The 15,477-nt window shown below is 48.8% G+C and overlaps 1 protein-coding gene across 4 annotated transcripts; it reads right to left on the reverse strand.

The window, feature by feature from the left end:
- Positions 1-2,499: 2,499 nt before the first annotated feature.
- On the reverse strand, positions 2,500-15,465 carry TMEM39B (transmembrane protein 39B). 4 transcript variants are annotated; one of them, XM_077337442.1, is made up of 9 exons: positions 15,363-15,465; positions 13,316-13,516; positions 11,558-11,777; positions 9,654-9,746; positions 8,243-8,397; positions 6,828-7,164; positions 5,960-6,147; positions 4,052-4,172; positions 2,500-3,024 (listed from the first exon to the last, which is right to left on the reverse strand). In XM_077337442.1, exons 2-9 carry the CDS (start codon positions 13,441-13,443, stop codon positions 2,788-2,790), a joined length of 1,479 nt encoding a protein of 492 aa, XP_077193557.1. In that variant the 5' UTR covers positions 13,444-13,516; positions 15,363-15,465; the 3' UTR covers positions 2,500-2,787. The 4 variants fall into 4 exon arrangements, with proteins under 4 accessions (XP_077193557.1, XP_077193556.1, XP_077193558.1 ...); XM_077337441.1 differs by having other exon boundaries at positions 15,267-15,419; XM_077337443.1 differs by lacking the exon at positions 15,363-15,465 and adding an exon at positions 14,981-15,343 and having other exon boundaries at positions 9,663-9,746.
- Positions 15,466-15,477: the final 12 nt, after the last annotated feature.

Consider the following 15,477-nt stretch of genomic DNA (forward strand, 5'->3'; position numbering starts at 1 on the left):
AGCCACAAACGAGGCCATTCAGTTCTAAAGGGCTCAGGAGTTGCCAAAAAGAATGAGGCATTTTTTGGAAGCTTAAGGGATGAGGTCCAAACATGCCCCTGGTCCTTTGCAACACCTGTAAGCCGCTTTCGGTTTAGGTAGCTGAAGGCGCCAACTTATGTAGAAAGCCATTAGATGGTCGCAGGATTTGGGTATGGCTTTAAAGCCGCAGGGGGCACGGCCTCAAACAGCCAGGGTCATTTTTAATTATCCTGGAAACAGAGAGGCATTCAGCTATTGGTGAGGAAAGAGTTAACTTCTTGGCTCTGCCAGAACATGGGAAAGTAATGACAGGGTACTTGGAATCCCATCCCCTTCCCAGTGGGGCTGGATCCATACCTCACATCTGGGATTTAAGGGACAGGCTTTCCAGGCTGGCGAAAGCCTCACCCCCACAGGGCACCTCGGACGAGAGCAGAGCGAAGGAACGGGGTGCTAGCAGCACAGAGAAGCATCCCCTGGTGGGCTGCACATTCCAGGCCAGGGGTAGTCAAACTGTGGCCCTCCAGATGTCCATGGACTACAATTCCCAGGAGCCCCTGCCAGCGAATGCTGGCAGGGGCTCCTGGGAATTGTAGTCCATCGACATCTGGAGGGCCGCAGTTTGACTACCCCTGTTCTAGGCCCTTCGGGTGCAAGGCACATGTGCCCGCCCTTCTTCAGAAAGGCTCCGCTCTCCGCAGTGACAGATCAAGCTGGCTCGCCTGGGCTGTGGGGGCCAAGGAATGGCAGCCTCAGGACCATCAGGACCCACGCAAAGAAGCCAGGGGGCTCCCTTCTTGGAAGAACGCTCTTCCCTGCGGAAGGAACGTCTATTAAATATTTAATCCCTGGGTAAGACTTTTCTTCTTTCATTTGCAATAATCTTGCTGGAGACAGATGGTGTCCTGGTGGCCTAGATAGCTAGTGGGAGGCCTCCGTGCTATGGGGAGAGAACAGAGCAATGCCAGGAACAGGCGCCTGGGAAGGGGCTTTGCATACCTAGGAGGATAGGACACTCCCCCTGCCCTACCAGACAAGGTGAGGATTTGGCCAAGGCTGAGATGGGACCAATACGAAGAGGGGGGGGGGGGGAATGTCCTTTCCACATTAGGTTTCCTACAAGGCAAGTTCAGGCAGGGAAGGAAGGCCAGTGGCAGGGAGGGCTGCAGTTGTCTGAAGGGTCCTACCTACCACCTTTGGACAGGTGGTCTACAAAGGCCAACCGTGCAAATTTTGGAAACACAAAAAGAAACTTGAAGGAGAGGATTGTGACCAGTAGCACCTAACTTGGTGTTGTGATTGGAGCACCAACTTCTAATCTGGCGAACCGGGTTTGACTCCCCACTCCTCCTGTCGCATGCATCTGGTGCTCACAACAGTCCTGGCTGCTCCAGTCCTGGCTACATCATCTCACATGAAGCGGCCTCATACTGTATCAGACTGTTGATCTGTCAGCATCTGGACTGTCGACTCAGCCCGAGAGCAGCTCCACGTTCTGAGTCATCCACATCATCTATTGCCTGTCCTTTTAACTGGAGGTGCCAGGTACTCGACAAGGGACCTTTCGCATCGCCAGGAATGTCCTTGACCACCAGGGCCGGATTTACATGAAAAGAGGCCCTAGGCTATTCCACTTATGTGGCCCTTTCACCTCCCATTTTTAAGTTTGTAAATTACGTGAGAGATAATAAAATACACCATTACTGTGATATATATCAATATGTTAAATGAAACATGCTGTGATTGGTACTAACCTCTATAAAAAATGTGGAATATAGGCCCCTCTTGATCTTGAGGCCCTAGGCTGAAGCCTAGTTTTCCTATAGGAAAATCCGGCCCTGTTGACCACACTCTTCAGTTGCTTTTGTTCCATGTTCCCCATCAAACTGGACTGGCAATTGGGGGAGAGGGGCCTCTGACAACACTGCTCTGCAATGATTTGCCTTCTTCTGAGTGTCCCCTGGCTCTGCTGTGCAGTTTCTCAATCCAGCTTTGGTACACTCTTCCTTGGAAAACTGTACTGCAGTTGGCTCAGTTAACAGTGTGAAGGTGCATTTTCCCATGCTTTGAGACATCTGGCACTGCCCCTTCTCACCACCACCACCTCACTTTTTGCTTTCCCCCCCTTTAAACTGGTAATTGGTATATCGCCTTAGCATCAGAATACTATAGCAACATCCCTAGCACAACAACCTGACAAAAAGCTCGCTGCGTGGCAGGTGCTAGGAGAAAGCACAAATACCTTCCTGGGGAGGCACAATGGTGAATCACCCCCATGTGAAAGCGACCTTCGTGATGCTAGGTCCTGTATGCCCTTTAGAATCAGGAGCGGCTTGAAATTAAACACAAACCGAAGAACGCTTCCACCCACGACGGCAACCAGCAGCAGCTACCGTCACGCCGGCAGGTAAGATATAAAACCCGCTGATCTCTCTACTTGCTTTCCTCCTCACTGAATAAGCCAGACTGACAGCAGTCGGGAGTACAAAAATAAGGTATTTTTTTATAATTGTATCAGTTATCAAACCAACAAAAAAACCAAAAGCAGTGGTAAAAAAAGTTACAAAGCTCAGGACCGGCCCGACTGCACGCCATTTTGAGAATGCGCCCCAGCATCCCCCCCCACAAGGTAGCAAGGCTTTCTCAGGCCGAATGGAACAGACCCTGGCACAACAGGTGGCACAAATGTCACAGGCTGCCCCCGATACAGCTCCGGGGCCGCCTTCTCTCTCCCTTTGTGTTTAAACCCCAGGAAGTGCGATGCATTCAGTTTAGCTTCTGATCACTCTCTCTGCTGGCAGAATACGAGTAGGCTTTCCCCAACACTAGCCGGTCCCGCAGGAGCTTGAAGAAGGCATAGTAGTTGCTGAAGAGGATCAGGGCCAGGGAGATGGTCTGGTGCCACTTCTCCGACGCAATCAGTGAGTAGAGCTGGTAGAAGATGACCGCCCCTTCCAGGAGAATGAGGATGTTCAAGATCCTCAGGGGTTTGCTGAAAAAGAACTGGAAAGGGCAAGGGATGGCTGTCAGAGAACTGCAGCGCCCAAGGAGTTGCGTAAACGTCCAAGCCAATGAAAAACTCGTGCTTCTTAATCCAATAAAATAAATCAAAATGGGCTCTACAGAATGCACAGAGCTCTGCATATTGATAGCTAAACCCCCAGAATGACTTCCAACCTTCCGGCCATTGTCCTTAGTGTCTGAGTTGTTCAGAATGGGTCTCAGGCGGTCTTTAACAAGAAGGTCTATAATGGGGAGCAAACTCCCCCGAATGGCAGCTCACTCGCCACTACCCGTTTTTCCTGCAATGTGTCCTGCTCCTGAACTGCCAAGCCCTCACCGACTCCGGTCTGGCAAAGCTCACGCCAAGCTGGAAACAGAGTCACACATTACCAGAGGTTCCACTCCCTGCAGTGCTGTCCAGGAAGCAACCTTAGGCACACGTGTCTAATATACAGGAGTTCAGCTGATGAGCTTTGGATATCTTCTAGACTTATTCCTTGTTTACAACAGGGAAACGGTGAGACCCCAGACAAGATACAGCAGGGATGGGGCAGTGTGTGCAGAGATGACCCTTCCCTCTCTCCAGAATCCTCCCTTATGCAGGGTGTATGTGTGTGCCAGACACCAGCCATTTCTATGCACAGGTTTGATTCCCAAACTGCAATACTGTGCATCGTCACCATTTGTGAATGATACCACTATACGCTCATCTACCTTCTGGGGTTTCTGTCCCAGCCTGAAGAACCCCCTGCTTTGGTACATGAGCCTTTGGCCAGTGTGTGGATGGCAAGGTGAAGATATTTAGATCTCTATGCTGGTGCCATTTCCCTTGAATATCCCCTTATTGCTGCCATTCTGACTTCACCACCACCACCTGGGGAGGCGGGACTTCCTCTTGGCCTTTTAATAAAAATGCTAGATAGTGATTTAAAGAAAGCTGGCATAGGCCTTTCGGGAGCATAGAGTGGAATAAGGGTCCCTGTAGCATGCCTGCATCATCGATGCGAGGAGAATTGCAAAAGCTTACGTGAAACCGGAAGTGGGAGACGTCAGAAGGCACTGCCACGTTGTAATGGCCCACTGCTTTGTAGACGTTTTTGCTGTGTTTCACCAGCACCCCCTGCGGCCACATACACTCCTCTGTCCACCTGCAAAAACAAGTCAGTTGCTGGTTAAGACGGAGCTCTGCCCAACCGTGTTCCCCAGGATGCAAGACTAACACAGGGAAACCTGTTTTGCTCAGGCAAGGGTTTCACCGTCTTTAAAAGGGGACTGTTTTCCAAATATTTGCTCAGAGACATATGGGCAGTGTGAGTGAGCATGACACAGATTTGAAAACAAAACCAGAGAGCCTTGAGCCTGTCTCCATATGAAAGCTGTTCTAAATGAGACAACTGTTGCCGATGCAGATAAGGAACAGCAGGGAGTCAGCTACAATTAACAAAATGGTGTCTCAAGGGCACCTAGAGAGGAAATTTGTCCAGGACTGCTAGCTCTTTATGGCTTCTCCCAGGACTGTAGCACAAAACATGATGGTGGGGGGGCCTTGGGCTCAGGTGGTTTGAAAAAAGGAGCAGGACAGTTCGATCCACAAACACTAGCAATGCTCACTCGGAACACCCTCGGGTTCAGAGGCACTGTGCCTCTTGAAGCCAGCTTGATGGGAGTGAACAACGCAGGGCAGCCTCTGTACTCTGGCTTCCCAGAAGCACTTGGCTAACCAAAGGTTTGTACAAAAATCTGAAATGTCTAGAAAGGTACAGGAAAAAATTGGAGTGGGGGAAATATACGCTACACCTACTTATCATTGTTAAACATAAAATGCATCCTTTGGAACTTAGCCTATGAAACTGCGTTATTTGGTGTATTTCAGACATGTAAAGGCATGAAAAACTTTAGTTTTTCAAAACCAAACTGTGATTTGTATACAATTCTCGACAGAGAGAGCGCTGTCAAGCGCTGTGGGCAAAATTAATCACATTTAAAGAACGTATCTTAGAAAAGATACTGTTATTGTTTTTAAACTGCTAATATATAGTTAAAAGTCTGTTTTATGTGTCCACACCAAGAACAATTTTCTGGTTCTGCAGACTGTCTTACATAAACATCTGCGCATGTCACACATATTACGTACAACCTTCCCCTGAAAAAAGCCTTCAGCTTATTCCAAAAGCTAAATAATGCATATGACTTTTTTTTAACACTACCCAAAACGGGGGAGAAAAATCCAGAGGAAAAAAAAATCTCACAACCCCTCTATTCATTTACCATATGACAAATTGCTTTTTAAATAAGCAGTTCACAGTGGGGCCAATGCAAAGACTGTATTCTCCATCAGCTCTGATTTAACATGACCAGCTTCGCCAGAATGAAAAAGAGAGTGACAGCTTCATATTGCCACCCATCCCAAGTGAATTCCACTTTCAGTTCACACCTTGAAAAAGTACTCAAGTCACAGGGTGAAAGGAGCTAAGGAATGGCTATCCTGAGATAGCACCAACACAGGGAATTTCAAATAGTATGTTCTTTTGAAGGTTTATCAGGGGTTGCCATCACAAAGAGACCAGCAACATTAGGTAGACTTTCCTTGCTTGCTCTCCATCCCCTGTGTGTAGCTGTTGGAGAGGATTGCCTGTATTTTGAGGATATGCATCAGGATGCAGCACTCAATGAGTCTAGCCAGAACCCCACATGAACAGAGGGAGCAATGTAGAATGCAAGGCATGGGGGCTCCAAGACAGACAAGCGGATGTACAAAAAGTCCCGTCTAAGAACAACCTTTGAAAAATTACAAACCCCAACGATACTTGTCTGCCAAGGAATACAAGGAAGGGCACATCTGCCCCACAAGAGAGTCTGACACTTGAAGTAAGGTTTCAAAAGAGATGATGGCCAGTGTGCATGGGTGTGTGGGTGTAATCAGCAGGTGGCTTACTGGTGCTGCAGCACATTGGAGCAAAGTGCCGGGTCGACTTTCTGCCAGCAGCCAAGATGCGCTGCAGCCTTGTGGAGGAGGTCGCAGTAGCGGGCTGGCAGTAGATGCCGCATGAGGATAACAGAGGTACTGATGGACACCAAGAGGAACAGCTCGCAGGACCACCGCTTGTCGTAATACTGTGTGCTCTGCAAACGGAAGAGAAAGAAAGGGCAGGGAATCAGCTGCAGCTACAGAACTGGAACCCAAGACATTCAAGAAGAGGCTTCTGTAATCCCAAGAGAATTTAATTTGAAAACACAACACTGAAGGAAAGCTGTATAAAACAGCCTGGGAAAGAAATCAGTAGAATTCACTAGGCCAGTTTCTGTTAGGAAGTTCCCATCTTCAAATTCACTTTAGCCCAAGTTCCAGACATATAACCACAGATCTGTCAATCAAATCACAACCACCCATGCAAGAACACAAGCCTTTCTTGGCTGAGTGACACCACCACCTTCTTTAGCATTCTGCTTCCATCAGCAACTAGTAAGTTCCCATTGGAAGTTCAGGATCTACAAAGTGGCTGGCTGCGTTCTAGAGCACACGCTGGAATGTGAGACTTAACTACGTGGGCGATCAGCTCCCCACATTAATTGATTCCTTCACTGGCTGCTGGCTAAGATTCAAAGGGAGACTGGCTCTGAACATGGACCTGCACTGAGCTACCATGTCCAACACCCAAGCTGCCTGATATGAATCTTACTCACCGTGCTGCAGTCTGCACTGAGAAGCCTGTTACTCAACAGGCCTTTACACACATGGGGCTCACAGCAGGCTAAAAGCAGAGGTCATTCCGTGCCATGGATGTAACCCTTCGCTCACGTACCTTCACAAACCAAACGGGAACAAATGCCACGTAGTAGGCGCTCAGCATGGAGCTCACCAGCACCTCCTTCATGCGCCAGTTGAAGTCCATCTTCAGGTACTCCACCTCATTGCGGATCAAGTCCGGGGAGAGGCAGCAAGCATGGGTGGGCATAGCCTCTGTGCTGTACATCTGCCGGGTGTGCTGCTTCCAGGTCTCCTTGAGGACAGACAGGTAGTCCTTGCCCTTCGAGCTGGCATCCCCTGTGTCGCGAGGACCAATGTTGGCGACGTGGGAGAAGAGACCCGTCTTGCGGAAGTCACAGTTCAGCTGCAGGAAGGGGACGTACATGCCAAACCTGGGAGAAGAGGAAGCGGTAGCTGAAATTATTTCTTATCTATACCAACCACAGAGTCCGTGGCAGTACAAGGCATGCTAAACAGAAGCAATAACATTCAGGAACTAAATGTAGATGGCCTGAGAAAGGAGGAGAGATGACAGGAAGGGCCATCACGGGGGCAGAATGTGAGCCAAACACCTGCTGGGGTTAATTTCAGCTGGGGACCAGAGCCAAGGGCTCCAAGGAAGGGCACATCCTGAAACTCAGGCAGGCCCATCCACAACTCTGCTGCTTCAAGCAGAACCTCACCAGTCACCCTTTTTAAGACTTCTTATCTAAGCCACTGAGCTTAGTTGGTCTACAAGAGAATGCAGCTCCATGGCAGACCAATGCTCCACGTGCAGGTCTCCTTTTCCAAGCTTGGTACTTCTGATGTAAAGCCACCATGATAGGAAAGACACTTGGAAAGATAAGATACTTTGGACAGCTGCTGCCAATTCAATCCAACAGTACTCAGTTATACAGATCACAGGCCAGAAGACAGCTTCCTGTTTTTCAATACGCCATTATTTCACCTTTAGCTGCCCTGTAAACTTCACTGCATCTGAAGAAGCAAGCACTGACTCATGAAAACTCATGCTGGAATAAAAACTGTCTTCAGGGTGCCAGTGTTTTGCTTAAAAGTAAAGCCACCCAGCGCTCAGGGTGTGCCATGCATGCTGCAATTTGGGAGCCCAAAATATGGCACTGGATATAAACATCCAGAAAAATATTGGCCTTAAACAGCAAACGTCTCTCTCCTGTGGCTGTGAAGATATACCCTTATAGCTGCAGCTTGTATGGAGAAACGTAACACATCATTGTTAAGATTCCATTTTGCTGAATTCGGCTTTTCTGAGAACAGAATTTAGATTGATGTGGAAGAGAATTTTCAGTTTTCTAGCAGAAAATAGACACAGCCTTAGTGATTTCCCACCCCCCATTGCAACCTCACTGAAAATCTGTCATGCCTGTGGAAACCTACGTTTGCCACCCTGCCCCGTACACCCCCAAAGCAGAAAGCAACAGAAATAAGAGAAGAGTAGCCTGGACTTACGGGTAACACAAGAACAAGAGGTTGAGCAGCGAATGTGTCCGGAAGAGATGGATTATGGATCGGCACAAACTCCAACCGGTGCCAGTAAGGACAGCAAAGCGAGTGACCACGAGGAAGATGGAGCGTGGCAGGGAGACTTTGCCAGTATGAGATGCCTGGAGGAAAAAGAGCAAGATGCAAATGAGACTTTTTTGTCCCTTTGCAAAAAGATCAGTCACACTTCTGAGTCCCATACACACCGGTTCTGGCCTTTGGAATTCTTCCCAATTAAGAGCACTGAGGGAGACATTGCTGAGGGTGCCAGTTCCTCCTGACCCCAGCTGATAAAAGCAGTGAGGGGCAGTGGTTAGACAGCTGGACTGGGATCTGGCAGAATCATCCTACCCCGAATCCCCCACTCTGCCATGGAAGCTGGCTGAGTGATCTAGGGATGGCTGCATGCACACAGCCTAACCTACCTCTCACAGTTGTTATGAGGGATGATGAAAGCTGCTTTGGGCAGAAGGGCAGTGCGTTAAAGAAGAGATTGAACAAATACATATAGGGAAAGGCTTCAGTTAAATTGCTCTGCTCTTCAGAATCTCTACCCAAGATATACTCAGTGGGACATTTAAAGGTAAAGATATCCCCTGTGCAAGCACTGGGTCATGTCTGACCCTTGGGGTGACGCCCTCCAGCGTTTTCATGGCAGACTCAATACGGGGTGGTTTGCCAGTGCCTTCCCCAGTCATTACCGTTTACCCCCCCCAGCAAGCAAGCTGGGTACTCATTTTACCGACCTTGGAAGGATAGAAGGCTGAGTCCACCTTGAGCCGGCCGCTGGGATTGAACTCCCAGTCTCATGGGCAGAGCTTTCAGACTGCATTTCTGCTGCAGACATTTACGTATACAGAAAAAAATTGGATGCTGCCTCTCCAGAGACTCGCTTAAAGGTGCTTCCAAAGTACAACACCACAGTCATAAAACCAACGGCTAAACTTGCCAGGGGCATAAAAACAACATGAAATAAACTTGGAGCAGCTTCAAATGACATCCCTAAAACAGTCCTCAGGCTAGGAGCAGACCATAAAACAGGTTTTAAAAAAAGGGCTCCGTAGGTTAAAAGCCTGGGTAAAGAAAAAGTGTTTTGGCCAGGAGCCCAAAGGGAAGTGAGGTAAATATCTGGTCAGCCTCAAGGAGGAGGTTGTTCAAAGGAATTCCAGCACTGAGGAAGCCCTCTGCATGCAGGGGCAGGGTGAGCTGGAATGGGGAAGAGAATCTTCACTAGTGAGTTGCATATGGGAAGCAGACTATGGCCATAACCCTCCACCAGGAAATTCTCCTGCACCACCCCAATTTTTTTTGGGGGGGAGGGGGGACTGAATAAGGCCACAACTGTTATCCATCAAGCACAAAGGCTCCAGGCCTCTACCTCCTTCACCTCCTTCACAATGGCGCCAATCAACCTTCGGGCCAGAATGATAGTAGTCACCGCCAGGACATTGAAGTCAATGAGATGAAAATTCTGCAGAAAGAAAAATGAATCTGGTTGGTCTGTTCACAGCCGTATTGCAAGAATGAAGAAAATCTTTGTGGCAAAGGAGCTTGCTCAGCCAAGACATTACCTGGGTGAACACAGGCCACTGTTTTAATTCATTTGTGGTCGACCTCTCTTGCTAAGGCTCAAGGCAGATTATAGAAAATGATGATGATGCAGTAAAGATCAATATTATAAATACAATCAGGGCAATAAAACTGGATTGCAACACTTGAGGGCAACGAAATTAAAAACACATGATACAGCCAAAAAAAAAAACAATAGGAAGGAGAAAAACTCTACATTTTCCAGGTGTGACTGAACACTTCTTTACTCCCACCCTGTTAACATTGTTCCCCAGCCTGGATGGGCCACACCAACCTGATCTTATCAGTTCTCGGAAACTAAGTAGGGTTGGCCCTGGTTACTGCTTGGATGGGGACACCAGGGAAGTCCGGGGCTGCTACACAGAGGCAGGCAATGGCAAACCACCTCTGTTAGTCTCTTGCCTTGGGAACTCTGCTGTGATTTAAGGACCCTTTCCATCACATTCCCATTGCAAAACTGCTCTCCTGAAAACTTTGTTCCACATATTTGGCAGAACAATACAAGCACCGGTCCTTTCCTAAAGCTACAGTCCTAGCCCTCTTTCTCAGCCCAATCATTTCTAAAACTGTAAGAATACATGGAAGAAGGAAAAACCCCTACCTGAGCTGCTTAGACAAGAGGAAGGATTAGAAAGATAATCAATAGGTAGATGGCAAAGAAGAAGGGTGGTGCACCCAGAGGCATCAGAAAAAAAGTCTATGCCAGAAGGTGGAAGCACTGATTTCACCTCTGCACAACAGAAGCCAAATTCAGTGGGGTTTCAAAAGGAGGATGGAAACTCAAACCAACCAAGGCTTGTCCTGGTTTCCTTCCCTCCTGTGTTCCCCAAATAGTGTGTGTCTGTGTAATAAAAACTACATGGGGGAAAGTTTTCCAGTCACCACTGAGAATTGCCGCTTCAGTCCACAGACCCACTGGTTCCACGGAGACGAGTGCGGGTGACAGCAACTCCCAGTAGCCTGACATGCGGCTGGCTCCCATCCATCCTGTGCTGGGATACCTCAGAGTTGCAGTGGACCAAACTGGAAGGGCAGTCCTTAAACCATGGGCCCACTGGGATTTCCCCCAATGGCCAAATCTGTTTCTGTTATCCTTCATATCTGAGGGACCATTTAACCAAAGTCCCCCGCAGGGCTTTGCGTTTTGCTGGTACAAATAGGCTAGTGATCCCTGGCCTCCGTGAGGTTTGCTGGGCCTTGGCGGCTTCGACCCAAGCCCTTACCTGAAGGAACAAGCTCCTGGAAGAGCTGAGGCCCTGCTGGAGCTTCTTCAGTTCTACAGGGCCTTCAAAGAACTCTTCCACTATGCATTTCGTTGAGGAAGATCTGGCCCTTCCTCCAGTGTCCTGGGCACCTCTGGCACCCTGTCTCCTACATCTTCTGGGCACATAGGGCAGAAATTTGGCGGCTTGGTAAAGGGGGAAGGTTTTTTTTGGATGAGGGGTATTTTTATTGCTGTTGATTTTACAGTCTTAAATTATGTTGTAAGCCGTTGCAGGCTATCTGTCTAGGAGTGGTGGCATAAAAGCTTAATAAATAAATAAATATGCAAGAGGCAGAACACACAACCAAGATGTTTCTCATGTAGCCTCTGGCCTCTGTTGCAGGAGCAGGCCCGTGGTTCGATTTGTGGCACCTATCACATGCTGACAAATGCCCAACCTCGCCAGCTGTAAGCCATGAGATACTCACCAAAGAGGTATGGGATGGAGGGTGAGATGGTGGGTACCACCACACTGTTTTGTAGATGTTGATGTAATGGACAAAGAGAGCAATCAGGTGGCAGAAAAACAGCTGGAGTTCAAACAAGATGCTGCTTTCCATCGGCAGCTCAGGGATCTTGCAGTGCCGGAGGGGAATCACCGTTTGTGTTGCCAGTGGAGGACTGGAAAGGCCTGTTCCCGAACCGCTCCTAGTGAGGGAGAAAAATCAGCTGGAGACAACTAAAAAGGAGGAAGAACTACAAACACTTGAATGTTATTAACCCCAGAACATGAACTTGAGTTACCAAGCAGGACATGCCAGCCCCATTTCCAACAGCATCGATCAATCTCCCTTTCTTCTTACTCCACCCATCCTATTCTACTCCCCGTCCACCACATTTAGGGAATCTCTTTGCCCAAGACAAGAGAGCTCAGAATCTAACCCCTTCCCTGCATTACCCAGAGCTGATTGCCCTTAAAAGATTAATACATTGCCTTTTGAAAGCTCAAACACATTCAATTAGAACCAGTACAAACCTCCTTAGAACCACCATGGCAGGCATATCTTTATTTTAGCCAAACACTCTCTGAAACAGGCGGGCTTTGTGATCTTTATGCAATACAGTGAAGGAACCACTGTCTCAGGGAAGGTATGGCAGAGCACAGATCAGGTCAGAACACAGATCTTTAAAATAAATAAAGAGTGGGCCTAGGTCTCTCCAAGATCTTTTCGCAGCCTTGGGGCAAACATCACAAAAGCTTACTGCCACTATTTATATCCTATCAATAAAGGAGGGATGCTTTCATGGTGTTGATGGTGTTCTCTAAATCCTGTCACAATCTGGAGTCCTTCTATCGGACTGGTCACCTCTCCCTACGTGAAACCATGTGCAAGGCGCACCCTTTTTGTTGCAGTCTCCACTCACTAACTTCTTGCCAAGTGGTGCTTGCGCCTGTAGCTCACTCCTGAGCACTCTCCATTGTTGCCCCATCCCATGGAATGGTTTGCCTGAAGTAGTACACACAGATCTCCTCCCCCACCTTCTCAAGGAAGCCTGTAAGGGACTGCTCTTCCGTAGGGCCTTTTGCTGTCTTTTTACACACTACCTTGCTTGTATCTGATTATGTGCCCTATCTGGTTTTGGTTTGCAGGAAAATTTTAGGGTGAGGTCTTCCTGATAGTATGCTGACTCCCTCGTTAATGTTTGGGCAATTTTACTGCATTTTAGCTAGCCTGCTTAAAGTTGTTATTCGTCTTAAGCTTCATGAAAAGGCAGGATACCAAAATTTTGAGCTTTATATGGGAAAGCAGAATATTTTACGCATTATGTAGAATTAAAAGGAGTCAGTGAAGGACTCAACTTGTTGAATAAAGGGATTGGTATGAGAAAGGCCATCCCTGACACAGAATTTCCTGTGCTTTTTTGAGTGGCCAAAGCACATGGCAGAGACTGCTTTTGTAAGCTGAATAGCAACTCGTAGATTCAGTGTTATCCTCTCCATATTGAATATAGCAGCTGAGGCTACCACTGATGATGTGGGGGGCAGGGAGCATGAACTGGAAAGCTCAGCTCATACCTGTACTACAAGGGCCAAATGACAAAACAGATGTTTGGTAATAAAGCAGGCAAGCTGATAAAGTTTACAGGGCCAATTTAGACAAAACTCAGAGCAGGAAAAGTTTCCAGAGTGGATGGAATCCTTCCTGAAGCAGGATCACTGAACAGTCTCTGAGGCATACACCCACCTGGTACGGGAACGCACGCTGGTGACTGAGGAGCTGGTGGAATGGCCAGCGCTCCCTGCAGCTCCAGTTTCACAGAGAGGATTGCGGCAGTAGGATGTCCGGTTAGGCCCCCTCCTTCCCCCGGCCATAACCCCCAACGATCCAGAAGCTGGGCAAAGAAGGACAACGTCTCTCCTCAAATGATCCCCGTGGCTCTTCGGACTGCAAAAGAAAGCTTGGTTAGGCATTGAGGGACTGAACAGCCCTATAAAACAGAATAATCCATTACATACCACAATCACAGTAATGCAAGGGATCACACGGGATTTCATCACATTCTGAGGCTTCAAGATGTGACGTGGGGTTACAAGTCCCCTGTTGCAGACTGGAAGGGGAGAGTTGAGAAACAGTAGCTCAGGGCAATTCTAGTCTGCACAGGCCTGCAACCGTTAGTGAGCTTGAGAATCTTTCCAATCTGAATTGGAATGTTTCCGATGCAAAATTTAATCTCTTAACTAGAGAACAAGCTAGCATCCTTCACAACAAGCTACAGTGGTTAGTATCAAACTAAGTTTCTGGGAGATCCAGGTTTAAATCCCCACTCTGCCACTGAAGTTTGCTTGATGACTATGGACCGGGCCAGGCCAGTCACGCTGCTCAAGCCAAACCTACCTCACAGAGTTGTTGTGAAGATAAAATGGAGAAAAGGAGAACCATGGAAGCCACATTAGGAAGAACAGTGGGGTGGAAATGAAGTAAAATGAATAAAATTCAAGTCTAGTAGCACTTCAGAGACCGGCAAGTTTCCAGGAGATAACCTTTTGTGAGTTAAAGATCATTCTGACAGGTACAAGAAAGAATGAATATCCATCACATCTTACATCCACGTTGGAGGGGGGTGGTACCAAGAAGGGTCAAGGGGAGCTAGGATGAATAAAGATGTGAAGGGCAGACCTATAAAAGTTGCTGGTCTTGCAGTTGCTACTGAGTTGAAATTTTGCCCTGCTACTGCAGACCAACACCTGAAACTAAAATCAAATAACTATTCAATTCAAAGGTAAGTTTTTACATTTAAAAAGCCTTCATAATTCTTCACCTATGACACATTTTAACATTCCCCCCCCCCCCCCAGATAGGTGAAAACCACAAGAAGCCCTGATCCGCCTGCTAGGAATTCTCCACTAGTGTGCTGGACTTACAAATCAAACAAGACCTGTGGGCCAAAAGGACTACCTTTCTGCAGTCCACCACACAACGTAACTAGACAGGTTACACAGATACTTAACATCTGCTGCCTGCATGAGTCCCTCATGAAAAATTCAATTCTGGTCCCCAGGGGTCTAATTCCGGCTGCCTTGGGTATATGGATCTGGAAATGTAGTGATGTGCGAATAAGGTCACCAGCTGGCCTGGAGGGGGAACCCCCCTGCTTCTTTAATACAAACGGAATGTATGGAAACAGGCTGCTGAAGCTTTTCAGGGCAGGGAGGTAAATTACATCACCCGGGAAATAGCATCCCTTCAGCTGCTGTGAGTGGAGCAGAGCCTTTTCTTCCCCAGGCAAGTGGCAGCAGCCCCAAGGGCCGAGGTGAGTTAAAGGGAATGCCGCGCAACAGATAGGATACCGCACAAAGCGAGAGCCTCGGGTCCAAATTCCTACTCAATGGCTTTGGAGGGCGAGCCTACCTAACAGGGTTGCTGTGAGGCTGAAGCGGAGGCGGGGGGCGGGACTCTGCCTGGGAAAGCAGCGGAGGCCGGAAGGGGCCCTGAGCGGCCAGCCACGGCCCTTCTCCCGTCCCCCTGGTAGTCGCGTGGAGCCCTATCCCGATGCAGCCCCGGGGCTGGCTCCGCCGTCCCGCTCGGGGGCTCCTCCACGCGCGCTCAGCCCGCACAGCCGCGACTAGCGGGAGCGCGGCTGAGCGGCGGGAGAGGGGGCGCGCCCGCCGCCGCTATCGCCCCCGCCTCCCCTCACCCATCTCCGGCGGGCTGAAGCTCGGCTCCGGCGACCGCTCCGGGAGCCGCGGGGGGCAAGATGGCGGGCGTGGCCAGACTCCCTGCCCGGACTCGCCTTAGCGCCGAGCGGCTCCCGAGGACGGCGGCCGGCAGGGGACAAAGCGGATCCGAACGCGCCCGCGGGAAGGCAGCAACAAAGAGGCGGCTGCGAGAGGGGGGAGGAGCTTCGG

The sequence above is a fragment of the Paroedura picta genome, chromosome 5, assembly GCF_049243985.1.
Source record: "Paroedura picta isolate Pp20150507F chromosome 5, Ppicta_v3.0, whole genome shotgun sequence".
Taxonomy (NCBI): domain Eukaryota; kingdom Metazoa; phylum Chordata; class Lepidosauria; order Squamata; family Gekkonidae; genus Paroedura; species Paroedura picta.

What these genes read in the sequence shown, in the direction of transcription:
- TMEM39B (XM_077337442.1), bottom strand. Translation starts at nt 13,443, where the DNA reads ATGGCCGGGGGAAGGAGGGGGCCTAACCGGACATCCTACTGCCGCAAT. An exon ending in AGCGTGCGTTCCCGTACCAG is followed by an intron (nt 11,778 to 13,315) that starts GTGGGTGTATGC and finishes CTCCCTCACTAG; the next exon opens with GAGCGGTTCGGGAACAGGCC. An exon ending in CTCTTGTTCTTGTGTTACCC is followed by an intron (nt 7,165 to 8,242) that starts GTAAGTCCAGGC and finishes CTCTTCTCCCAG; the next exon opens with GTTTGGCATGTACGTCCCCT.